The sequence below is a fragment of the Tachypleus tridentatus genome, chromosome 13, assembly GCF_004210375.1.
Source record: "Tachypleus tridentatus isolate NWPU-2018 chromosome 13, ASM421037v1, whole genome shotgun sequence".
In the NCBI taxonomy this organism is placed as follows: domain Eukaryota; kingdom Metazoa; phylum Arthropoda; class Merostomata; order Xiphosura; family Limulidae; genus Tachypleus; species Tachypleus tridentatus.
Genome location: NC_134837.1, coordinates 4636226 through 4663664, shown reverse-complemented (window position 1 = coordinate 4663664; position 27439 = coordinate 4636226). Strand labels below are relative to the sequence as shown.

Below are 27439 nucleotides of genomic sequence, written 5' to 3'. Positions count from 1 at the left end.
TGTGTACTATGTTCGAGCTTTTTTTATGTCTTCTTTAAGGAGGCTTTTAGTAAATGTATAATTGACGGCCCTTTTTAACATTTGTCAGGGTGTTTGTCAAGGATGTCCACTATCACCATCTCTTTATACGTTGGTTACAGAGTACCTGCTCTCTTATCTGTACCACTTAGTTTCAGTACGTGACCTTCATTTGCCAGATGGGATGTCCATCAAGTATGTTAGTCATGCAGATGATGTGAATCTATTTCTAGAAAACCAAATATACTTGGGTTCAGCACTGACGACTGTCACAAGTTATCTCAGGCCAGTGCAGCCCGACTCAACTACACTAAGTCTAGGGCTCGGTGATTGGGCAAGAGAGCCTCATCCGTTGACACTCCCTTGGGTTTGGAATTCCTCTCCAGTAAGGTATTTTGGGATTAAGTTTCTTGCACGTCTTAAGGAATATGTGGTGCAATGTGTCAGTTCAGTAGTTCAAGGTTATCATTACAGCCCTGCTAACTTGTTTGACAGGGCAGAGGTAGTGAAGAGGTAGATTCTTCCCTTGATATCGTATCTTATTGTGGTTCTTCCTCTGAACAACCGCTGAGCGGGAGCTGTCGTGTGGCATGTCTACACCTTCCTGTGGAATGGTGAGACTGAAGCAGTGCCATGGTTGTCTTTAGTTAAGCCACCCCACAAGGAAAGACTGGGCATCCCATGTGTTTTTCTCTTTTCACGTCCACCAGTATTTGCTGTCTCTCTTGGAAGAATCATCCCTGTTGCTAACTGGCTTGTTTCCTGTTTGACACTGGGCTCAGGAGTTTTGATGTTTCATCAGGCTTGAATAAACCAATGTGTTTTGATCCTTCTGTTACGGCGATCACACGTTATTACGCCATGTCACGTGATATTTCGGCGGACACCCATTCTCTCTACTCTCTGTTTGCCCCAGACTGTACTCACAGGATAGAGCAACACCACCCCATTCTTTCCATAGAACGTTGTTTGGAGTCTGGTGTTGATGGCCCATGTTGATAACTACCTTCAGACATTCAACTGGACGTTCATAACATCCTACCTGTGAGAGAATGCTTCTACCTCTCCAGTACCAGTGTCACCGAGTCATGTCCGTTGTATCATTCTCGGGTGGACTCTGTCCTTCACATGTTGGTCCTGACATCGGATGACATATGGGAAAAGGTCGCTCGGCTGAGACCAGTTTGTATCACGTGCCAGTTCCCGATCCCGGTCACCTGGCTTTTCCGTTTCACTATACTTTGTCATCTGACTTACCCGTAATCAATTCGTTTGTTCACTATACTTTGTCATCTGACTTACCCGTAATCAATTCGTTTGTTCACTATACTTTGTCATCTGACTTACCCGTAATCAATTCGTTTTTGAGTGGGCTCCAGTGTCGTACTTTAAGATACTAGCAAAGGCCAGGAACAAACTGTTATTTAGCCCAAGGGACTTTTAACATCGTTGGCGTCCGGACGTCTTGCTGGTGTGCACGCTTGAGGGTAGTTGGGGTCAGGGTGATTTTTCAGATTGTCTGTTCTTTGTAGTTATTGTTTATTTGTAGTTTCATTTTTCCTTTATCTATTTTGTTTATAATATTTATTTTTTGTATCCTATAATTTATAATTTTAAATTTTTTTGTACATATTGTATATTACGGGTAATGTTCATTTGTACGGTTTTTGTGTTTTTTGTAATTAAATCCCAGATAAGTTTTTTTTTTTTTAATTTTCTTCAGTCTTTGTATTTCGTTTTTTTTTGTCATTCTCTTTAGTGATTTGTAATTTTCATTTTTGTAGTTTGCGTTTGGTTTTAATTACTCGTACATACCGGTACATAAAAGAACGGTATTATATATATATATATTTGTTTTTCAATTTCTCCTTTTGTAATTCTCATGTTCATTTGCATAGCTGTATATATTGTATATTCAATTGTTTTTGTTATTTCATTCCATATCATTCTACATTTTTGTGTGTACTTCGTGTTTTGTTCCTTGTACTATTATCATGTAAATTCATAATTGGGGAATACTAACTTCAACGGGTAAGTTTTATCTTACTTACCACCAGATGTCAGCACTTTATTTTCATATTTATTATTTACCTATTTCTTTCTCATTCTGCAAGAAGTGAAGAGTGATATAGATGAGGGGCGTTATAGGCTTGAGCTTCCACATACCGCTCTCCTAATTTCTAATTTTCTTATGTGAGACTAGCGAATTATTTTGTTCGTTTGTTTTGAATTTCGTGCAAAGCTACTCGAGGGCTATCTGTGCTAGCCGTCCCTAATTTAGCAATATAAGACTAGAGGGAAGGCAGCTAGTCATCACCACCCACCGCCAACTCTTGGGCTACTCTTTTACAAATGAATAGTGTAATAGACCTTCACATAATGACGCCCCCACGACTACAAGGGCTAGCATGTTTGGTGCGACAGGGATTCGAACCAGCGACCCTCGGTTTACGAGTCGAAAACCTTAACCCATCTGGCCAAGCCAGGCCCTACTGAATAACAACTTAACCATGCCAAACAAAACGTTCATTTAATAACTTCAATTTAAATATCTTCTGCGTTGTAACGTTCAGATTAATAACAACTAATCCTTAGCAAATACATTTTCATTTAATAACTTGAATTTAAATATATTCTAGTTTCTAACTTTGTGGTAATGACAACTAATTTTTACCAAACAAAACTTTCATTCAATAACTTCAATTCAAGTGTCTTCTACCTTCTATATTTACATTGAATAATTTCAATTGAAATAACTTGTACATTCTAATCTTGTTCGTAATAACAACTATACCTCAGCAAACAAAACTTTCATTCAATAACTACAATTTAAGTGTCTTCTACACTGTGACTTTGTGCTTTATAACAACTAAGACTTAAGAAAAACATTCATTTAATAACTTCAATTTAAATATTCATTACATTCTAACTTTGTGATTAATAAAAATTACACATTACCAAACAAATCTTTCATTCAATAATTTGAATATCTTGCACATTGTAACTTTGTGGTTTCTAACAAGTAAACCTTACCAAAGAAAACTTTCTTTCAATAAATTCAACTTAAATATCTTCCACCATTTTTACAGCTGTAACAAAGCTGTAATTACTTTTATTTGACTTTCTTCATTATACCTCTAACCTCTTCACAAAACTGTTCAAAACAACAAACAATCCACGTTTTTATTATTCAAGTTTTAGTCTCCTAATCCCTTAAGTGTTGTCACTTCACCATTACATAGTTTAGAGTGTGTGATAAATGCTTATGAATCAGAAAAAATATCCATTAATGTTGAATTCGAAGTTACAGGCCCTATATTTGATTTCATTTTATATGTATAATTGTGTGTCACGCTACACAGACTTAAAAGTCATACCAATATTTCTCTAATACTTCTTTCGTCAATATATTTATTGTTTCAACTTCCGTCTTTATTGTGATAATAAGAAAGAATATACACATCAAAAGTTCAAGTAATATACACATCAAAAGTTCAAGTAATGTACACATCAAAAGTTCAAGTAATGTACACATCAAAAGTTCAAGTAATGTACACATCAAAAGTTCAAGTAATGTACACATCAAAAGTTCAAGTAACATCAAAAGTTCAAGTAATGTACACATCAAAAGTTCAAGTAATATACACATCAAAAGTTCAAGTAATATACACATCAAAAGTTCAAGTAATATACACATCAAAAGTTCAATATACAATCAAAAGTTCAAGTAATATACACATCAAAAGTTCAATATACAATCAAAAGTTCAAGTAATATACACATCAAAAGCCCAATATACAAATAATACATGAAACAGGTCATAGAAATACTTTCTTCTTCTACAGCATATCAACCAGAATATCTCTGAACAGCTAATAGATCAGAATAAAACAAAAATAATATTAATATAAATTAATTACATAATGAATCATATAATGTATATATAATGTTTAAGATATGATATAATGTATATATAATGTTTAAGATATGATATAATGTATATATAATGTTTAAGATATGATATAATGTATACCACATTACAAGAAACAATATGTATGACATACATCACTTTAATGCTGAAGAACGTTCTTTAAGGTATGACATAAATATATAATGTTTAAGACAGGATCACAGGAAACAATATCTATGACATACATCACTTGCTGAAGAACGTTCTTTAAGGTATGATATAAAGTACACAGGATTACAGGAAACAATGTCTATGACATACATCACTCTGCTGAAGAAGGTTCTTTAAGGTATGATATAAAGTACACAGGACTACAGGAAACAATATCTATGACATACATCACTTGCTGAAGAACGTTCTTTAAGGTATGATATAAAGTACACAGGACTACAGGAAACAATATCTATGACATACATCACTTGCTGAAGAACGTTCTTTAAGGTATGATATAAAGTACACAGGATTACAGGAAACAATATCTATGACATACATCACTTGCTAAAGAAGGTTCTTTAAGGTATGATATAAAGTACACAGGATTACAGGAAACAATATCTATGACATACATCACTTGCTGAAGAACGTTCTTTAAGGTATGACATAAAGTACAAAAGATTACAAGACAGACTTTATATGACATACATCACATAAAAAATAACCTTCTCAAAGGGATGATATAATGTATATAAAATTACAACAAAGAATTTCATAATTATATAATCTATACCAAATAAGAATAAACTATTTGTATCACATACATCATTCAGCAAAGAACGTTGTTTAAGGTGTGATATAATCTATACCAAATAAAAATAAACTATTTGTATCACATACATCATTCAGCAAAGAACGTTGTTTAAGGTGTGATATAATATATACCAAATAAAAATAAACTATTTGTATCACATACATCATTCAGCAAAGAACGTTGTTTAAGGTGTGATATAATCTATACCAAATAAAAATAAACTATTTGTATCACATACATCATTCAGCAAAGAACGTTGTTTAAGGTGTGATATAATATATACCAAATAAAATAAACTATTTGTATCACATACATCATTCAGCAAAGAACGTTGTTTAAGGTGTGATATAATCTATACCAAATAAAAATAAACTATTTGTATCACATACATCATTCAGCAAAGAACGTTGTTTAAGGTGTGATATAATATATACCAAATAAAAATAAACTATTTGTATAACATACATCATTTAGCAAAGAACGTTGTTTAAGGTGTGATATAATATATACCAAATAAAAATAAACTATTTGTATAACATACATCATTTAGCAAAGAACGTTGTTTAAGGTGTGATATAATATATACCAAATAAAAATAAACTATTTGTATCACATACATCATTCAGCAAAGAACGTTGTTTACGGTGTGATATAATATATACCAAATGAAAATAAACTATTTGTATAACATACATCATTCAGCAAAGAACGTTGTTTAAGGTGTGATATAATATATACCAAATAAAAATAAACTATTTGTATCACATACATCATTCAGCAAAGAACGTTGTTTAAGGTGTGATATAATATATACCAAATAAAAATAAACTATTTGTATCACATACATCATTCAGCAAAGAACGTTGTTTAAGGTGTGATATAATCTATACCAAATAAAAGTAAACTATTTGTATCACATACATCATTCAGCAAAGAACGTTGTTTAAGGTGTGATATAATATATACCAAATAAAAATAAACTATTTGTATCACATACATCATTCAGCAAAAAACGTTGTTTAAGGTGTGATATAATCTATACCAAATAAAAATAAACTATTTGTATCACATACATCATTTAGCAAAGAACGTTGTTTAAGGTGTGATATAATCTATACCAAATAAAAATAAACTATTTGTATCACATACATCATTCAGCAAAGAACGTTGTTTAAGGTGTGATATAATATATACCAAATGAAAATAAACTATTTGTATTACATACATCATTCAGCAAAGAACGTTGTTTAAGGTGTGATATAATATATACCAAATAAAAATAAACTATTTGTATCACATACATCATTCAGCAAAGAACGTTGTTTAAGGTGTGATATAATCTATACCAAATAAAAATAAACTATTTGTATCACATACATCATTCAGCAAAGAACGTTGTTTAAGGTGTGATATAATATATACCAAATAAAAATAAACTATTTGTATAACATACATCATTTAGCAAAGAACGTTGTTTAAGGTGTGATATAATATATACCAAATAAAAATAAACTATTTGTATCACATACATCATTCAGCAAAGAACGTTGTTTAAGGTGTGATATAATCTATACCAAATAAAAATAAACTATTTGTATCACATACATCATTCAGCAAAGAACGTTGTTTACGGTGTGATATAATATATACCAAATGAAAATAAACTATTTGTATAACATACATCATTCAGCAAAGAACGTTGTTTAAGGTGTGATATAATATATACCAAATAAAAATAAACTATTTGTATCACATACATCATTCAGCAAAGAACGTTGTTTAAGGTGTGATATAATTTATACCAAATAAAAATAAACTATTTGTATCGCATACATCATTCAGCAAAGAACGTTGTTTAAGGTGTGATATAATATATACCAAATAAAAATAAACTATTTGTATAACATACATCATTCAGCAAAGAACGTTGTTTAAGGTGTGATATAATCTATACCAAATAAAAATAAACTATTTGTATCACATACATCATTCAGCAAAGAACGTTGTTTAAGGTGTGATATAATCTATACCAAATAAAAATAAACTATTTGTATCACATACATCATTCAGCAAAGAACGTTGTTTAAGGTGTGATATAATCTATACCAAATAAAAATAAACTATTTGTATAACATACATCACTTAGCAAAAAAGTGTTTTTCAAAGGAAAATAGGATATCGGTATCGATTTGTTTGAATTGTGTTTATAGGTGAGAATGGGAATTGTTTTGGGAAGAACAGATTCGAGTGTAACAACAGTGCTTGTATATCAGATTTTTTGGTTTGTGACGGACGCAACAACTGTGGTGACAGAAGCGACGAATCAAAAAGTGGTCACTCAAAGTGCTTTGACGAACCTTTAGGTCAGTAACAAAGAATTGTTTTAGGAATGGTAGGTTATATTCTATGTTTCAAAGTAAGATAAGTAACTACCGTAGGGTATTTTAACATAATATAAACTATATTATATGGTAACAAAGTAAGATAAGTAACTACCGTAGGGTATTTTAACATAATATAAACTATATTATATGGTAACAAAGTAAGATAAGTAACTACCTTAGGGTATTTTAACATAATATAAACTATATTATATGGTAACAAAGCAAGGTAAGTATATACTGTTAGAACAGTGGTTCCCAACCTTTTTTATGCCCCGCACCCCTAAAAAATTTAATATGTTCTCGCACCCTTCACAAAAATTATTTATTTAAGAATAAAGGTGAAGATGGCCAAAACAAATTTTTATAATTAGTTTTTAATGATATGTAAACAAAAACGAAACATTTAGAAAAGAAGAAATATTACAACAAACTAAAAGTTGCATAAACCCAACATGGCCTACAAAAAAATAAATTTTCATCCATGCATGAAATGAAATTTCTTTGAATTTGAAATATTCATAAGCCAATTTAAATTTAATGACTCTTTTGTTCCTGTTCATTTCTTACGAGTGTTTCAAAGCATGGCACTTTGTTCTGATAGTAATCCGCACGTCTGCCTGTGCACCCAAGTGATTTCTAGATTTTGTCTTGATTGACAAAAGGGCACTGAATCCAAACTCACATAAGTATGTCGTCACGAATGGATGAGCACATTTAGTGCTTTTTCACAAAGTCTTGGAAACATGTCCATTGCCGAACATCAATATTGTTCCAAAGTTTTGCTTTCAAACTGCATTTCAAGAACTCGATTTGTGCGCAGTTCAATAAGATCTTCCTTCAGTTCTTCATCATCTGACATATTATACAAATTGAAGGAGTATGGATTCACAATCCATTCTTCAGAAGTTTCCAGTTCAAATGACTTTGATTCCAAATGATCCACAATTTCTTCACACACACATGGACTCATTCTCACTTACCATTTCTTCAAGTGATGGAAAACTTGAAATATTCCCTCTTTTAACTTGTCGACACCAAAGATGTAACTTTTCTTTGAAATCATTTAACTTTTCACAGCATTTCAATATGTTTATGTTTTTCCATTGAAGAGATACACTCAGGTCATTCATACGAGGGAAGATGTCGCTCAAATAGGCTTTTGGTTGAATTCTTGTGATTCTGTTTCTCCGGGCAGATCATAGCCACGTTCCTTCAAAAAGTTTTGACTTCTCGCAGTTCAAAGAAGCGTGTTAAAGAGCCATGTGACAGCCAGCGGACTTCTGTGTGGAAAAGCAAAACTGAATGATCACTTACAAAATTTTCACAAAGCGACTTGAAGAGGCGGTGGTTCAGAGCGTGTCCCCTAATCCAGTTGATGGTGTTCACAGAAGTGTCAAGGACTTTTTTCAACTTTGAAGGCAATGGTTTTAATGCCAAATCATGTCGATGAAGAAAACAGTGAGTACCTTGCGAGTGCGGAATCTCTTGTTTCATCAGTGCAACAAATCCTGATTTATTTCCCAGCATAGCAGGGGCACCGTCGGTACACACAGAACCAATAATTTGGATATCTAAATTATATTTCACAAAGAAGTCCTTCATACACTGGAAGACATCTTTCCATTTTGTGGTTGTTTTCAGATCTTCACAGAACAGGAAATCTTCCATTATGGCATCATCATGGACATATGTCACCAGTGTGATGATTTAACTTCAATTTGCAACATCAGTTGTTTTGTCCAATTGGAGAGAGATTTTCAAGGGACTAGCCCTGATATCTGTGATAACTTGGTCCAAAATGTCCGAACTTAAATCACTAATTCGGTTTTGAATAACATTATTTGATAATGACACTAATTTAGCTTATTTGAGGCTTCTTTTCCCAGAACAATTGTTGCCATTTCTAATGCAAGTGAAACCAAGCTTCACACAATCATCATTCCATTTTCTTTTCTTTGATATAATGAAGTTTTTTTGCACGAACACAGAATCAGCAAAGCACTAACTACCATAGCGTCACTTTCTAGAACATTCTCGAATATACGCCACATGACGTCATCGATTAATCTGGATACTTGTGGAAGTTTTTTGAGTCACGATCACGTGAATACATAAATAAATAATGGACATTTTAAGACGGTGTTCACGAACGTAACCTAATTAGTTGTGACGAGTATTTAGGTCACGTTTATGTTTGGTGTGTTGTTTGTTTGCAGTTGTACATTAAGATTTCGGTCTGCGTCGGTGACGGTAGAAAAGATAGTTTATCGTAACAAGGTAAAAAGCTACGTCTGTAACAAGAAAAATGAGAAATAAATATCGAACGTAATTTTTGAATATATAGGACAGGACCCTTAATATAAACAACAAAAACTGAAATGTTATCTCACACCCCCAAGGGGTGCGAGCACCCCTGGTTGGGAAGCACTGTGCTAGAGTTTTATGACATAATATAATCTCTATTCTATAGCAACAAAGTAAGATAAATAACTGTTGGTAGGGTATGGTGACATTATATAATCTGTATTATATGGTAACAGACGAAGATAAGTAAGTAATTGTAGGGTATTGTGACATAGTATAATATGTATTCTATGGTAACAAAGTCAGATAAGTAACTCCATCTCTGGTATGATGACATAATACATAGTATTAAATTAAAGCGAGGCTGAAAGTTGTGATATTGTGATTTGTATAGTCAAATGAACAAACGTTCGGTTCGTGGAACGATCTTATATAAGTTTTATTTAAACCAGCTTATGAGTACGTGCAGGATTAACTGATTTCAACAAACGTTCGGTTCGTGGAACGATCTTTTATAAGTTTTATTTAAACCAGCTTATGAATACGTGCAGGATTAACTGATTTTTAAAGTGTTGGCATGATGCACTTTATAACCAGAATCCTTGGTGTGTAATACAGAAGTTGAGTATAGGACGAGGTTGAAGCTAACAGAAGAAATAGGCTTGACACGTGTCTAGTTATGTTATTTCCTTGCTGTATGTTGTTTGTTGTTTCACATCTAGTGTATGGACATGAATTAAGACTTCTTATAGTTTAATAACAGGTGTAACCGAAAATGTAGCTAAACCAGTTTAGTATTTCACAATTAAACGTGTCATTCTATAGATACTAGGATTCTATGAGTGAGTGTTTCTGTATTTAATGACTGATTACTATTATTATATTTTAGACCTCGACGCTAGTTTCCCCATTAGCGGATTTATTGTAATAGTTTTGCCATGATTCTTGCCATCCTCACCTGTGCCTTTTTGTTGGTTCCCTGTTGGAGTCGATATTTCAGACTGTGGCGACCTTTTATGACAACACAGAACAGCAGAGCCAGTCAATGTGATTCAGTGCCCGACACCCCAATGTCAACCATCAATCACATGTCAACAGAACCCAGTAATCCTGCCTGTGACGATCCACCCCCTTATGAAGAAGTCGTCGAAGATCCGTCATTCACGTCATCACCTCCTTCTGCTGCGTCATCTTTTGTTTAATTAATACAAGTATAAAAACTACATTACTGGGAAACATTTCACATTAGCAACCAGTGTTCTGTTGCCATCAAAGAAAGAAGGCAACAGAAAGTAACACTGGGTCTAGACTGATCTCGCGATGCTCACTGAACTGCCTCTGCTTGTTAAACAAATGCTACTCTTCCTCGTAAGAAATAATAATATGTAGTTTATTATGTATTTCTTCATTTTAGTTAAACGTCATACATTAGCTTGAGAATAGTTTAATTAAGAAAATCTTAAATTTTGCTGCACAATTTACACCAAAATTGTGTCTCTAAAAAACGTATTATGTAAATGAAACTATTAAAATATCGTTCGATTTTCAATACTCCCAAAGTTAAACTCAATAGCATTCTGAAAATGTTCAGTTTAATTCTTAGACTTTGTTATTGTGGTCAATAAATATGTTATATTTTATGGTAGTAAAAAGAATTTAATTAGATATCCATGACAAAATATACGTCCGATGTTTGTGCCAACCCTATTAATAAGCGCATTTTCTTGTCACGTTTTATAAAAATATATTATTTTATTATTGTTCATGTTTTCAATTGTCAAGTTTTTCTACAATAAAATAATTTTAAACAAAAAACAACACACGTTTTCGTGTACATGATCACAAAACAGTTTATTAAATTAAGTTTACACTTCGATTTTTCAGATTTTTTATCTAACAGCTCGTAACTTGTAGAAACTTAAAGGTTTTGTTTATTTGTAGTTTATTTCTTACGAGCATTGAAAAATCATTACCAATGTTTCAAATATGAAGGTTATTAATTGCCATTACTGTTGAAGAAAGTGACAAACAAGAAAAATAAACAAATTTTATTCCTAATTTTGAATCTATATAAGAGGTTAATGTTTTTACTGTCTGTTAATTTTGCACGTTAAGCATAGCACGACATAAACAGGTCAATTATTTGACAGAGTTTGCCCTAAATTAAATACGTTGATCGACAACCGATATCACGTTTGGGTAACTAGGACTATGATAAATATTCAATATCTCCATTTTATTTAAAACGGTTCTTTATTTTCTGTTTGTGAATTATAATTATTTATGTAGTTTTTCACCGAAATAAAACACCTGGGTAGTTTGTTGTTGTTTTGTCCACTGCAGCAAGATAGAAATCTTTATCGTAAGAGATTTCCAATCAAAAGGTTAAACGAATCAGCATTTCGGTTCATGACTTTGTTATGGTAGATGTCAGTTTACATTGTTCTAATAGATATACATATTTATGAGAACTAACCAAACTTCAATAAAAGGTTTCTATGATAAGTAACAAGTTACAAATGAATTAATTTTGTTTGTCAGATATTCATCAATTTACGAATATGATTATCTCTACAAGCGTCACTCTATGTTCTTGTAAGACACACAGGTATGTCTGCGGACTTATAACACAAAAAACTGGATTTCGATACCCGTAGTGGGCAGAATAGAGATAGTCCATTGTGTAGCTTTGTGCTGAATTCAAAACAACAAGAACAATGTTCTTGTGGAGTGTTACGAGTGTTAGTTTGTGTGCATAACATACGTAAACCTGTCCTGATATATATATATATATATATAAAACCTAAAGATTTGTTTACACTGTGTTTTGTATAGTTATGACACACCAGAATACTACAAAACACTGCAAAGGGTAGAATATGTTATATTGAAATCATTTGGAATGGAAAACAAGCAAATCACACGATAGCCACAATGATATACATCGCAGTGAACGGTATACATCAGAACTACCAGAAGTTAGTTTGAAGTCTTAAATAATTCATTGCTGTTGAGAAGAACTAAAATATCCATAGACTCAGACCTTAAAGATGCATCCAGTTGTGGTACGGATATTACTTATAGTTTGTTTGTTTTGGAATTTCGCACAAAGCTACTCGAGAGCTATCTGTGCTAGCCGTCCCTAATTTAGCAGGGTAAGACTAGAGGGAAGGCAGCTAGTCATCACCACCCACCGCCAACTCTTGGGCTACTCTTTTACCAACGAAAAGTGGGATTGACCGTCACATTATAACGCCCCCACGGCTGGGAGGGCGAGAATGTTTGGCGCGATGCGGGCGCGAACCCGCGACCCTCGGATTACAAGTCGCCCGCCTTACGCGCTTGGCCATGCCGGGCCTTTATTTATAGTTAAGTACATTAGAAAACATAAGAGTATGGTGTACCACGATTCTTTGTTTATTTCCTTGTTGTATACAACGTAATATCTGAGCTCTGCCCACCAAGTTATAAATCGAGAAAGTGGTCTCGTGAAACATTGCACGTCTCGTGACTTCATATGAAGTCTTCTAACAGGTGAGAGCACAAAGTGTCGTCCACGTGTTCCATCCAAAGATCAACATTACATAATTAAGAGGTGTTTATTCTGAATCTGTACAGTGATGTGTCCCTCACGTTTATGATGCTTTCTGAATTTATGTAGTGATGTGTCCCTCATCTACATGATGTCTTCTGAATCTATATGGTGATGTGTTCCTCACCTTCATAATGCCTTTTGAATCTATATAGTGATGTGTTCCTCACCTTCATGATGTCTTCTGAATCTATATAGTGATGTGTTCTTCATCTTCATGATGCATTTTGAATTTATATAGTGATGTATCTCGTCTACATGATGCCTTCTGAATCTATATAGTGATGTGTTCCTCACCTTCATGATGAACGACTCTTCAATGGTTCTACTATTTCTTCCTTCAACATCCTCTCGGTATTTCACAAAGCCTAGACGTCATTTGTTTTCTCTGCATGTTGAGAATGTTGTCAAAACTGAAGTACCTGGTATTATTAACCCATTAGCATAGTCCTTGAACAATTCACTAAGTTCATGTCTTTGTGTTGAATTCAAACTGTTAACACACCGCTCAGCTAAAACTTTCAATCATTCTGGAAGCCGTGTATTGATATTCAGATGTAATACTGTGGCTGAGACACTTCTACAGGGTTGACTGGCGCCACTTTTGCCATTGTTATCGAGGCAACAATAATTTTAACTGGAAGTTGAATGTTTGAAATTATGGAATAACTTTTGAACAAAGTAAGTACTCAGACAAAAAATGGTTTACCAGACAGTGTAATGTTTCGTGCACCAATTCTTTTACACTAGGGTGACAACAACATACTTTTATGAGTCTTTAACACATTATGATAAAACAACAACTAGTGGTTCTTCTACATTCATGGACGTAGTCCGCAGGTTCTGTACCTAACTTGTTGGCACCTTGATGGTTCTTACAATGCTACTAGTTTTCTTTGTGTTCCAGTTATATGATTCACTGTCACCACTTTGCGAAAGAAATCAAATCAACATCCATGAGGACAAGATATTCGTAAGGAGATAGAAAATACATTCATGTGGAATTTCCTTAAATCATATGTGAGAAACTCTAGATTCCCATGGAAATCTATTCTTCTTTACTTTTAAGTTGACCTTACGAGTTGATAATTGCTACACTCAGTCACTTGCACCTTGTCTAAATGGCACAGATTGAACTATTCAGGCTACGGATCACGTGTTTCACCAAATGGTGATATTTCGTATCACCACTGGTTAACTATGTGTGTTTCCCATAACAAACTGGTTTGTGTCAGTGTTCTCTTTACGATACTGATTAGTGTGTTTTCTTTAAAGGTTAGGATGAAAGTTTCCAGAAGAATATTCCATAATTTTAGTTTATCCAGTTGCCATTCTCATCTTACACGGGAAAGTTTAGTGGTGGGGCTCAAACCCACACCCACGGAATACGAGGCGAGCGCCTTGACCCCAGGCTCATCACCCAGTTGTTGAATGTAATTCGATATACAAATTAAATAATTATATTCCATATTGAAATCTATACATCTTTGATATTATACAACCATGTGCATTGCACTAAATAGTGGTATTTCACCAAGGTAAAATTGAAGTTTCATCAGTTTACTTTCATAATCACTTCTACGACTTCTGAAAGAGTCGAGTAATCCGTCTAGAACTACAGAACATATTCGTCCATCTTGGAGAATATGGCGTGATAAAATTTATTCCAAAGACGTGATCATATAAGCAGTGCTTAAACTTTCAAGATATGCTTGTGACTTCTATTGTTATTATTATTATCAAATATACCATGTTGTGCAAGATAACTTGTCCGTCATTCGTCACTGTCAAGACAATTAATAACGTAGTTGCAAAATTGAAGGTTATATTTTTGTACATTATTGTGTTTTGCCATCTAGTGTTCGAATATATTACTACAGTATTTAAAATGAGAATGCTTTTTTTAAGGTTTAATCTTAGTCCGAGGTTTGGCTCTACGTGCTGGACAGAATGCATTCAACTTTGGAACTAAAACAAAAACAGCATATCGATTTTTTAAAGATTGATTTAAATAAATATTTTCATTCCAGTTGAAACAGAGCATATTAAAGGTGGAATTCGATGTTGACGACAGCTAAAGAACGAGTTTAGGAGTTGTGTGTTCTCATAAAAAATAAATGTTTGTTGAAACATAGCAGTTTATCATGATTATATAACAAATTAGTAATTTTACAGTTATTTGTAAAATATTACTATTTAACTGTATAACTTAGTTTCTCAGCTGTGTAATTAGGCTCGGCATGGTCAGATAGTTAGAGCGCTTAACTCTAAATCTAAGGGTCGTGGATTCGAATGTGTATCTCCCCAAACCATATTCGTCTTTTCAGCCGTAGGGGCGTCATAATGGTAGATCAATCCCATTATTCGTTGGTAAAAATAGTAGCTCACCAGTTAGCGGTGGGTGGTAATGAATAGCTGCCTTCCCTCTAGTCTTACACCGTTAAATTAAGGACGGCTAGCGCAGGTAGTCCTTGTGTAGCTTTGTGCGAAACTCCAACAAACATGTATAATTCTGATAATTGCTTACTTTTATATTATTTCATGGACAGGGAATCCAGTCTTCTCTAAACTGAGATTATTTTGAATATAAATTTAGAATTTTTTTTTTTTGGTTTTCAGATAATTTTCACGTTACGTATTTAGCCATCAGACAGTTACATTATGTTTTCACAATAGTTGTATTTCTGAATTTGTCCACAAATCAAGTTTTTATCTCCAGTTATATAGAACATGTACCTTATTGTTGAACTAATATTCTTGCTATTAAAAAAGAAATCAGAACGTGTTTGATTACACCCTGTTAAATCAATCATGTCCTCACCATTATAATAAATAATAGGTAAGCTTCTATTTCAGGTATATACTTCCTTCAACCTCCATATATATACATGTAACTGTTAAAAAATCACTGAACTTCGCTGTCCTTCAAGCAGGCTTTTAGTGATGACAGTATTACTTTACTTTGTTACATGTTTCTTTATAGTACTGATTACTTATCTTGTGTTACAGTGAAACGTTTAACAACTGGTTTCCTTGTAGTCATCAATACCTGTCCTTTTAAAACTTAGCTGGTCTGGTTGTTAAGTCATCTGACTCACAATCAGCCAATTGCTTGTCTCTCTAACGGCCATCACAGATGGTCTAGCAACTTTCGGGAAAACTCTAAAACACAACACATAAGGAATAGGACAGACTTTGTTTTATTTATTTCCTAGGAATTTGATTTTGTTTATATAGACCGTAAAAACTGAAACAACTGTAGAGGATTTATGTATGATAATGGGTTATCATCTGCTCAGGGTTATTTATTTTTGTTGTTCGAAACTTCATCTGAGAAATTTGTAAGAGTTCATTGTCCCCACCTAACATGGAGTCCGAAAGGTGGAGGTAGGTTAAGGAGTGCACCAGTTACAGGGACACAGCACCAGATGTAATGTCCACAACAACTACTTAAGATAACCAATAATGACATTTAGTTGACCTAGTCACAACTGAACAGGTTACTGACCCTGTGGGAGAAGAGGTGAGTTACCCACACAACAATCACATATGGAAAACACAAGAACGTTTTGATAGCAGAAAAGAATGTCTTTTTGAGATAAACAACCTCTTGATATGGATTTCTGTACATTATATATATAACCTCAATATTTGATAGTCAAAATAAAACTAAAAATAAAGATGTCTTCCCAAATTTCAGAGTTTAAGACATGTCACGACAATGTCTCACATCATGCAGCTGATACTAAAGTTCTGAAAAGTCCAGGAGTGAGATATTTCTATTCTATACCATAACCTTTTCATCACAAACACACAATTTTAGTTTACTAACACAAACGTAGCGTGTGTTACTAATCGTAGTGTTCACACATCATTGTAAAATGTGAACATTTTCTAACAAAATATGTATATATATTATATTCTTTACTGGGAAAGTGGTTTCTGTAGTCATACGCATTCATTGTATTAAATGATTCAAAGTACACAGCTCTAACTTTTCATAAGTTTTTAAAGATACAAACTGTAATGTAATATCACGATGTGGGTAGGTGGTGAGGAATGTTTTAAAAACACCCTCAACATGGGTGGATTTACTCTTTATGTATACCTTTTTGTCACATAAAGGTGGATCTAACAGGGTTAAAAATTTTGCTCAATAAACATATTATAATGAGATAAAAATCCAACGGTTATACCTTTCACTATATTTAATTATTTTGTTAGTAAAGCTTTCTTATAAAGATTTAAAAACTTCCAATATAATCTGTATTCTAGTACTGTTACATTACCATTAATGTTCAAACAGCTGTGGTAAAAAGTGTATGTATGTTTTTCTTACAGTAAAGCCACACTGGGCTATCTGCTGAGTCCATCAAGGGGAATTGAACCCCTGATTTTATAGTTGGTGGTAAAAACACTGTACAACTTTCTTGTCAGCTTTATACTTTACACGGTATTAAGAACTTGTGATCAACAGTCAACTGGTTACATACATGTTGATTGGAATCAAATACCATGAAAAGTTATTAGTGAAGGAAGACAAGTTAGTACAAAACACAAATGATTAAACGTTAGTCATACATCTGTAGATCTGAATCAGTCGATGTTACATGGATAATCCTTTCTAACTAATGTCATATCCTGGAGATTATTTACAAGATATTCTACAAATCTAACAGTCGATGTTACACAGTTAATCCTCCCTAACTAATGTCATATCCTGGAGATTACTTACAAGATATTCTACAAATCTAACAGTCGATGTTACACAGTTAATCCTCCCTAACTAATGTCATATCCTGGAGATTATTTACAAGTCATACATCTGTAGATCTGAATCAGTCGATGTTACACGGTTAATCCTCCCTAACTAATGTCATATCCTGGAGATTATTTACAAGTCATACATCTGTAGATCTGAATCAGTCGATGTTACATGGTTAATCCTCCCTAACTAATGTCATATCCTGGAGATTATTTACAAGTCATACATATGTAGATCTGAATCAGTCGATGTTACACGGTTAATCCTCCCTAACAAATGTCATATCCTGGAGATTATTTACAAGTCACACATCTGAAGATCTGAATCAGTCGATGTTACACGGTTAATCCTCCCTAACTAATGTCATATCCTAGAGATTATTTACAAGATATTCTACAAATCTAACTAAGAGAAAAATTGTAAATAATAGAAGACATTTTTTTACCTACAAAAATAAGTACTAAAAACATGTTACTCTGTGAAAGTAATATACAATTATCAACGATCATTTCAAGGTGTTCAGCACTCAAAACAAAAAGACAACTAATATAGATATTGAAATAAAACTTTTTATTAGTCATGTTTTCACTTTAGCTAAATAATTGTTTCATCAACACAATGATATATCTTGTTCATAATATAACCCTCAAACTTTCCTTTTATTTCATGAACTCAGTCTATTTATCATCCATATTATTTATACAGGCTTTATTTATCTTACATTAAGAGTAGTTGATATACAATTCAAAGTTACACATTTAATTTTTTTTTCAGGACTAACATCACAACAGATTTTAAAAACAACAGATATAGATGTTGTGGTATGAGTAGCTCTAATCAGAGTTCACTACTAAAGTATCACTGAAATATTGGTTTCACGTAAGTTATTAGATGTTAGGATGACCAAGGTAACGTCATTGGTTGAGGATTTTGAAGATAAGACATTACTACTGCTGAGACCGATAGCCTACAAAAACAATAAAAATATGACTTTTAAACAAAACTTATGACTGGATACCTGAAATATGACTAATAGACATGTTTGGTTATTGTTAACTGGTTCTTACAGTCAGATCTGGAAATGTTTGTAAGAAACAGATACCATAACTATTATGGTATTCAAGATCAGGTGTGTAAAATTACATATACCAAACCAGGCACATCTTACAGTGTTATGACTTCAGTTCTTTCTCTTGAAACACCACATTCCTATTTCTCTTATTGGTTAAGTGTACTTCACATTCAAGAGATACTGTGATTTTTAATACATCAGCTGGAAAATTAATACACCATCAATTGTACACAAGGTTTAGAAATACAGTAGTTAAATTCTATTCCATTTTACCATGTTGATAGTAATGTTTATAAACAGATAACAAATTAACAAGGAAACCTTTCTACACTGAAAGTAACATTTAAAAACCTAACTTTCAGATAAAGTAGGTGCTTCTGATAACAACTGTTTATTTTATAAAAATATCTCCTACCTAATGTGTTTTCTTTATTTATTATTTCAGTTTTTGTTCAGACAGACATGTGCATTTCTGTTAGGTTTCTTTTACTCTATCCAAGTGCTAACCATTATTGAGAATGTACTATTAGAGCCCTCAAACATGTTCCAAACACATTTAGGTATTCCTGAACATGTTCCAAACACATTTAGGTATTCCTGACTGAAGATGAAATGTTAGAAACAACAACCCTGGAGTTCAAGTACACCATCATGTAACTTCTCTAGTTTTAATTCTCTTCAGGGTTTTAAAGCAGGTTAATAAACAGATTTATTAACATTTTACTCTACTAATACAATTAGTTCAAAGAGAAATGCATTATATACACTGGATGTGCTGAGAAACAATGTCTGGTTACTCCTCTGGCAACTGGTGTATATTAATAGTTCATAATCTAATATTACTAACAGTAAGATATGGTGTACATTAATAGTTCATAATCTAATATCACTAACAGTAAGATATGGTGTATATTAATAGTTCATAATCTAATATTACTAACAGTAAGATATGGTGTATATTAATAGTTCATAATCTAATATTACTAACAGTAAGATATGGTGTACATTAATAGTTTATAATCTAATATTACTAACAGTAAGATATGGTGTATATTAGTAGTTTATAATCTAATATTACTAACAGTAAGATATGGTGTATATTAGTAGTTTATAATCTAATATCACTAAGAGTAAGATATGGTGTACATTAATAGTTTATAATCTAATATTACTAACAGTAAGATATGGTGTATATTAATAGTTCATAATCTAATATTACTAACAGTAAGATATGGTGTATATTAATAGTTCATAATCTAATATCACTAACAGTAAGATATGGTGTATATTAATAGTTCATAATCTAATATCACTAACAGGAAGATCTGGTGTACATTAATAGTTCATAATCTAATATTACTAACAGGAAGATATGGTGTACATTAATAGTTCATAATCTAATATCACTAACAGTAAGATATGGTGTATATTAATAGTTCATAATCTAATATTACTAACAGTAAGATATGGTGTACATTAATAGTTCATAATCTAATATTACTGACAGTAAGATATGGTGTATATTAATAGTTCATAATCTAATATCACTAACAGTAAGATATGGTGTATATTAATAGTTCATAATCTAATATCACTAACAGTAAGATATGGTGTACATTAATAGTTCATAATCTAATATAACTAACAGTAAGATATGGTGTACATTAATAGTTCATAATCTAATATTACTGACAGTAAGATATAGTGTATATTAATAGTTCATAATCTAATATCACTAACAGTAAGATATGGTGTATATTAATAGTTCATAATCTAATATTACTAACAGTAAGATATGGTGTATATTAATAGTTCATAATCTAATATCACTAACAGGAAGATATGGTGTACATTAATAGTTCATAATCTAATATCACTAACAGTAAGATATGGTGTATATTAATAGTTCATAATCTAATATCACTAACAGTAAGATATGGTGTATATTAATAGTTCATAATCTAATATCACTAACAGTAAGATATGGTGTATATTAATAGTTCATAATCTAATATTACTAACAGTAAGATACGGTGTACATTAATAGTTCATAATCTAATATCACTAACAGTAAGATATGGTGTATATTAATAATTCATAATCTAATATCACTAACAGTAAGATATGGTGTATATTAGTAGTTTATAATCTAATATCACTAAGAGTAAGATATGGTGTACATTAATAGTTTATAATCTAATATTACTAACAGTAAGATATGGTGTATATTAATAGTTCATAATCTAATATCACTAACAGTAAGATATGGTGTATATTAATAGTTCATAATCTAATATCACTAACAGGAAGATCTGGTGTACATTAATAGTTCATAATCTAATATTACTAACAGGAAGATATGGTGTACATTAATAGTTCATAATCTAATATCACTAACAGTAAGATATGGTGTATATTAATAGTTCATAATCTAATATTACTAACAGTAAGATATGGTGTACATTAATAGTTCATAATCTAATATTACTGACAGTAAGATATGGTGTATATTAATAGTTCATAATCTAATATCACTAACAGTAAGATATGGTGTATATTAATAGTTCATAATCTAATATCACTAACAGTAAGATATGGTGTACATTAATAGTTCATAATCTAATATAACTAACAGTAAGATATGGTGTACATTAATAGTTCATAATCTAATATTACTGACAGTAAGATATAGTGTATATTAATAGTTCATAATCTAATATCACTAACAGTAAGATATGGTGTATATTAATAGTTCATAATCTAATATTACTAACAGTAAGATATGGTGTATATTAATAGTTCATAATCTAATATCACTAACAGGAAGATATGGTGTACATTAATAGTTCATAATCTAATATCACTAACAGTAAGATATGGTGTATATTAATAGTTCATAATCTAATATCACTAACAGTAAGATATGGTGTATATTAATAGTTCATAATCTAATATCACTAACAGTAAGATATGGTGTATATTAATAGTTCATAATCTAATATTACTAACAGTAAGATACGGTGTACATTAATAGTTCATAATCTAATATCACTAACAGTAAGATATGGTGTATATTAATAATTCATAATCTAATATCACTAACAGTAAGATATGGTGTATATTAATAGTTCATAATCTAATATCACTAACAGTAAGATATGGTGTACATTAATAGTTCATAATCTAATATTACTGACAGTAAGATATGGTGTATATTAGTAGTTCATAATCTAATATCACTAACAGTAAGATATGGTGTATATTAATAGTTCATAATCTAATATTACTAACAGTAAGATATGGTGTATATTAATAGTTCATAATCTAATATCACTAACAGGAAGATATGGTGTACATTAATAGTTCATAATCTAATATCACTAACAGTAAGATATGGTGTACATTAATAGTTCATAATCTAATATCACTAACAGTAAGATATGGTGTACATTAATAGTTCATAATCTAATATCACTAACAGTAAGATATGGTGTACATTAATAGTTCATAATCTAATATCACTAACAGTAAGATATGGTGTACATTAATAGTTCATAATCTAATATCACTAACAGTAAGATCCCACTTTCTTTAAACACTCCTCATCCACATAAAGATACATTGAGAAGTGACTATATGACTATATATGAATACAATGTTAATAACAATATTTATTTTAAAACAATTGGGGGAAATATAACAACATCCTTTTTATATTACTATAGAACTCCAATTCTTCAAGACATACACATATTGTACATAAAACAATAAACATGTACTCACATGAAACTACTTAGTATCTGCTTGGTATCATCATTGATGCGTGTGTTAGCAAAGCTAATACTGGAACAGTATAATGCAACCCATGCACACCACTTGAGCTGTGAATAAAAACAAATGTAAGTATTCCTACAAGTAAACTATTGCAAGGGTAACATAAATCAACTTACAATTCTCTTTACAGCTTATCAAGTATGGACTGACTTTATTATCTCTTGTTTAACATACCATGTAAGTGAAAGCCTATGCATATTAACACACACATATAGTTTGATTGATAAATGTCTTTAAAAACTGCACAATGAACTTTTTATATCAATTTGTTCTCCTTCTGTATGACTAGCACCAGTTCAAACAATATTTTACAATTAAAGATACATTCTTGTTGTAAGTATGCATTGCAAATGTTAAGACTATACTTATGTATTGTTTCAATAAATGAAACATAAATGAACAAGACATGAGGACAATAATAAATGCTACTCATCACATTAACGGTATAAAAATGTAAATGTACCTTATGGTGTAATTTTAATGGTCACTTTATAGTTTATCAAATCCAAAAGAAATATTATTAGTTTTCATAACTCTACATGTAAGATTATATTACTGAATTGTATTTAAAAGCTATATATAATATTCTAAATAACATTCCCATGTTACAGAACATGAGAAATTCACTTACACATTGTAAACCTAATCTGAGTTTAGCCTACTTTGTGGTTTTCATCTCTACCATGTATATATCTACTGAAAATATTTTTTTATACATACTACATTAATAAATACCCTGCAACAAGATAAATTGATGGGAAAAAAATGTATTAAGGTATATCAGACCCACTTTCATCATCAGGCCACACATGCTGAAAACCATACTAAGTACGTTCATGTAGTCTGGTGTTGGATCATCTCCTGGTGCTCCTGGAGTCCCAGAGGCAGGGGCTTTGTACCTAAAGTAAGGTTATTTAAAAATCAGTGTACATCAAAACCTTTCTTTTTTCATCTCACATCACCACAGCTGTCTTTCTGTGAAGATATGTTAAGCTTTAAACCTACGATGATTTAAAAATTGTTTTAAATGTTTTTAGGTATCATGCAAGCAGCATACTAAACACTGTTGTATCTTACAAATCCTGTCTTTATTGAAGTGAAAATTTAATAAGATCGATATAATTAATCTAAAAATATTTGATACAGATGTATACTTATGTTTATAAGTTTTGATATCATACGGAGCTCCGAGAAACAATTACTGTTAAAATACCTCATACAAACTATTACTCCAATATTCATCCTTTTATTGTGACTTAACATATCTTACAACTACAGAGTATTTTAAACTTATAAAATAGTTCCACAGCACCTATAAATATCACTAACAAATTATATGAAACTTAAGAATCAGTTCATTAAGAATAGTGACTTTTAGCATGTAAACAAAGGGACAACAAGGGACCTCTTGGCCCTTCATGGCTGTCCTTACACGAATACTGAATCACCAACTTCAAGTGTCTGATTTCCACTCCCTATTTGTTTATTTCTGTATTAGGTTTTAACTTATTGCTTACTCTATATAATTAAAACAGTTATTATATCTTGTGACATCTGTGGTGTTTTGGCACTGCTGTTTATATCTTCAGTTTTTAGTCACAGTTACTTGACTCGTAGCAAACCTCTATATATAACAGTATGTTTTCTCATTTTAAAGTCTTCAAGGTTTCAAATGTATTCTTTCATTTACAGACATTTTTTTTCTTTCTCTTTCCAAGTTTACTTGTCTCAAGTGAACCTGCAAGATGGTTTGTATGAAACTATTACATGGTTTATGTGAACCTGTAACATGTAGTTATTCTGTTTCATTTCTTTTGTTACTGTTCTTCATGTGCAATAACATAGTTGAGTAAATACAAAAACTTTGATAGTTTTAAAAGTTTCCTGACTAGTTAGTTATAATAAAACCTGTATCATTTAAGAAGAAATATTCCTTTTTTCTTTTTTTTCTACGTAGAAAGAAATATCAGAAGTCTGTCTAAAATACTTGAAAAACTTTCCTATTAAATTGTTGTTTTACACATGATTTCTTGTTAAAATGATAAATTTTACTCAATACAAGAACTGTACAAATATGGCTACTAAAATACTTGGAGAATACAAGATAAAACACAACTGATACAAGGAGAAATGTTATTGACAAGCCTAGTTTTAGCTTCTAGTCTCATTATAATAAAACCTAAATAACTTTTTACATAAAATGGACTAAAGAAATTGCCTAAACCTACTCTATATAAACACGTATCCAAAAGGTGATCTGGTTTGGGCCAGAAATAGAAACTGCTTAGTCTTTCAGACAATAAATTGCACAGTGCAAGACGTGTGTCTTATGCACAGTGTGTAACATCAGTTCACTTTAGTTATTATATTAATACTTTCATATTATCGTAAACGTCAATATAAGTTACAGAAAAATGAAAAATGTTTCCATTTACCATTTTATATGTTTAGTTTTGTATCGTGGTTTGTGTTTCATCAGCATTTTAAGGATTATAGAAACACTTAATTTCTTATATTCGAGTGTGTATGTGTTTTCTTATCGTTTCAAATTTTTTGATTACTATTTATAAACAATACATATTTTTTCACACAAGTTACTCTGTAACTTAAAATTCATTTCAAGTAATTAACCATCAATAAAAACAGGGTTAAATAACATTAATAATATTTCACGAAGTGGATAATTTAGCTATTCATGTTAAAAAAGAAAGATATCTTGAAGAAATTTGAGTTATTATTACATTGATCAACATCACATGGTTATGTACTTAAGAGCTGTTTACAAAATTAAACAATCTTACAGAATACTGAAAGAGACTGGTGCTGATTTTGAAGTCATTTAACTGATTCTCCCAACAGTTTGTTGGTTAAAGTAAACATGACCTGTCAGTACTGAAGGTAAAAAATAGAAACTTTATAATCCAAGGTTCACCTTTCTTCCTCAGGGAAAATCTGAAAGATTTTTCAGAATTATCGATAGAAAGACCATGTCAGTTGCTGTGGCTTTTATCAGAACACCTGATAAAGTAGCCCATGAAGCCAGTTTTATGTGTTCTACCCATGACTAATAAATCTGACACAAGAATAATGTTTCCAATATAAAATTGCTCAAAAATTCCACAGCTGGGACTCATGGATCCTTTCTTAAATAAAAATTCCAACACTAAACAGTTCACAAACACCACTGAATAGTTTACAATTATATAAAAAATTAAGTAATTGAGGCAAGTAACTCTGGATGATGCAAACCAAAAGTATACAATAAGATGTAGATGGCCATATTTAGGTCTTTTTATTTTTTATTCCCTTTCTTGAACAAAAGTTCAAAATCAAAATAGTGCATTTGCGCTGTCACAGTTTCTAGTTACCGTACACAACCTAAAGTAACTAAACCAGCTAATTCTGGGTGATAGATGACAATATATAGAAACACAAAATAGATTATCGTAAGGTTGATAAGAATTGTTAAGTCTGCTGGTGATACAAAAGTTTCTTAATTTTGTATGCAACGTGTTGGTGCCAATGAGAAAACAAATATATGTGGAATTTTCTGCCCTATTTACAGGAATAGTGAAAAATGGTATTATATCTCCTTACTAGTCACTAGTTAGGCCTCATTTGTAAAGCTGTGTTCGGTTACCATAAGTTTATTTTGTATCTGACTCGTGAGTATCTTTAATAACAGGTAGATAATTTTATCTTACATTACCTCTGAATTTTTTCTGGCCGTTTTGGATCGGAAGGGTTAATTGGAACAGACATAATAACAATAAATAAAACTATTTTACACCTAAATTGTTATCCAACTAGAATTCAGAAACAATGAGTGTTGCCCTCTCGATTGTGACCACATTTATTTATAAAATACCCAAACGACTTTATTGTTTTCTCTTAATAGTTATATATATACACTGCTGGCCAAAATCTTAAGATCAATGAACATAAAGACGAAATATGCATTTTGCATTGTTAGACTCAACCATTTATTTGAGTAGAGTTTTGAAAGATGAAAATAAAATAAATGGAAAAAAAAACTTTTTTAGTATCAAATAGGGAAAATGTGAATACTATGAAATTAGCCTAAATACTAGCTGGTCAAAAGTTTAAGACGATACTGAAACGAAGCGTTAATCGGTAAGCACGTAAGGAAATGTAGTCATTTGTGTTCAAGCATTAGCGTTGTCAACATCTCCCATTGACATCTCCTGTGTTACATTGAGTAAAAACATGGCAAAGGCTAAAAAGTTCACAGAGTTTGAACGTGGCAGAATTGTCGGGCTGCAAAAGCAAGGTCTCTCTCAACGTCCCATCGCTGGGGAGATTGGGCGTAATAAAACTGCTGTTGCAAGTTTCTTAAAAACTCCTTAGGGATAAGGAAGGAGAATTTTAAGTGTTCGACACAAGAAAATTTCGCCGGCGTTGAGCAGGAGGATTGTCCGGCAAGACACCAGCCAATCATCTAACCAGATTAAGGACCTTACGGACACAGAATGCAGCTTAAGAACAATAAGACGGCATCTACGAGAGAAAGGTTTTAAAAACCGTAAACGTCTTCAAAGGCCACGCCTCTTTCCACACCACGAAACAGTTCTACGTCAGCTGAGAAGCACCAAACATGGGACGTAGAAAAGTGGACGATGGTTTTGTTCTCTGATGAGAAAAAAATTAACATGGATGGCCCAGATGGCTTCCAACGTTACTGGCACGATAAGGATATCCCACTGGAGACATTTTCTACACGACACAGTAGAG

At 31.9% G+C, this 27439-nt stretch overlaps 2 protein-coding genes across 10 annotated transcripts in view; one reads left to right on the top strand and one right to left on the bottom strand.

Annotated features, from left to right (window-relative positions):
• LOC143237870 (uncharacterized) overlaps positions 1-11739 on the top strand; it is a 43477-nt gene extending 31738 nt beyond the window's left edge. For 8 of the 9 annotated variants that reach the window (XM_076477564.1, XM_076477557.1, XM_076477563.1 and 5 more), the window contains 2 exons: positions 6947-7099; positions 10314-11739. In XM_076477564.1, coding sequence (XP_076333679.1) covers positions 6947-7099; positions 10314-10366 — 206 coding nt within the window. In that variant the 3' untranslated portion in view covers positions 10367-11739. Of the gene's footprint in view, positions 1-6946; positions 7129-10313 lie in introns of all 9 variants that reach the window. The other variant, XM_076477565.1, reaches the window with a different exon arrangement.
• A 6592-nt stretch (positions 11740-18331) lies between these two features.
• LOC143238978 (PAT complex subunit Asterix-like) lies at positions 18332-26547 on the bottom strand. The gene is made up of 4 exons (XM_076479666.1): positions 26397-26547; positions 23478-23586; positions 22637-22734; positions 18332-18748 (listed from the first exon to the last, which is right to left on the bottom strand). The coding sequence occupies exons 1-4, from the start codon at positions 26447-26449 to the stop codon at positions 18676-18678; spliced, it is 333 nt and encodes a 110-aa protein (XP_076335781.1). The 5' UTR covers positions 26450-26547; the 3' UTR covers positions 18332-18675.
• Between the last annotated feature and the right edge of the window lie 892 nt (positions 26548-27439).

What these genes read in the sequence shown, in the direction of transcription:
- LOC143238978 (XM_076479666.1), bottom strand. Translation starts at nt 26,449, where the DNA reads ATGTCTGTTCCAATTAACCCTTCCGATCCAAAACGGCCAGAAAAAATT. An exon ending in TGTGTGGCCTGATGATGAAA is followed by an intron (nt 22,735 to 23,477) that starts GTGGGTCTGATA and finishes TTTTATTCACAG; the next exon opens with CTCAAGTGGTGTGCATGGGT. An exon ending in CAGATACTAAGTAGTTTCAT is followed by an intron (nt 18,749 to 22,636) that starts GTGAGTACATGT and finishes TTGTTTTTGTAG; the next exon opens with GCTATCGGTCTCAGCAGTAG.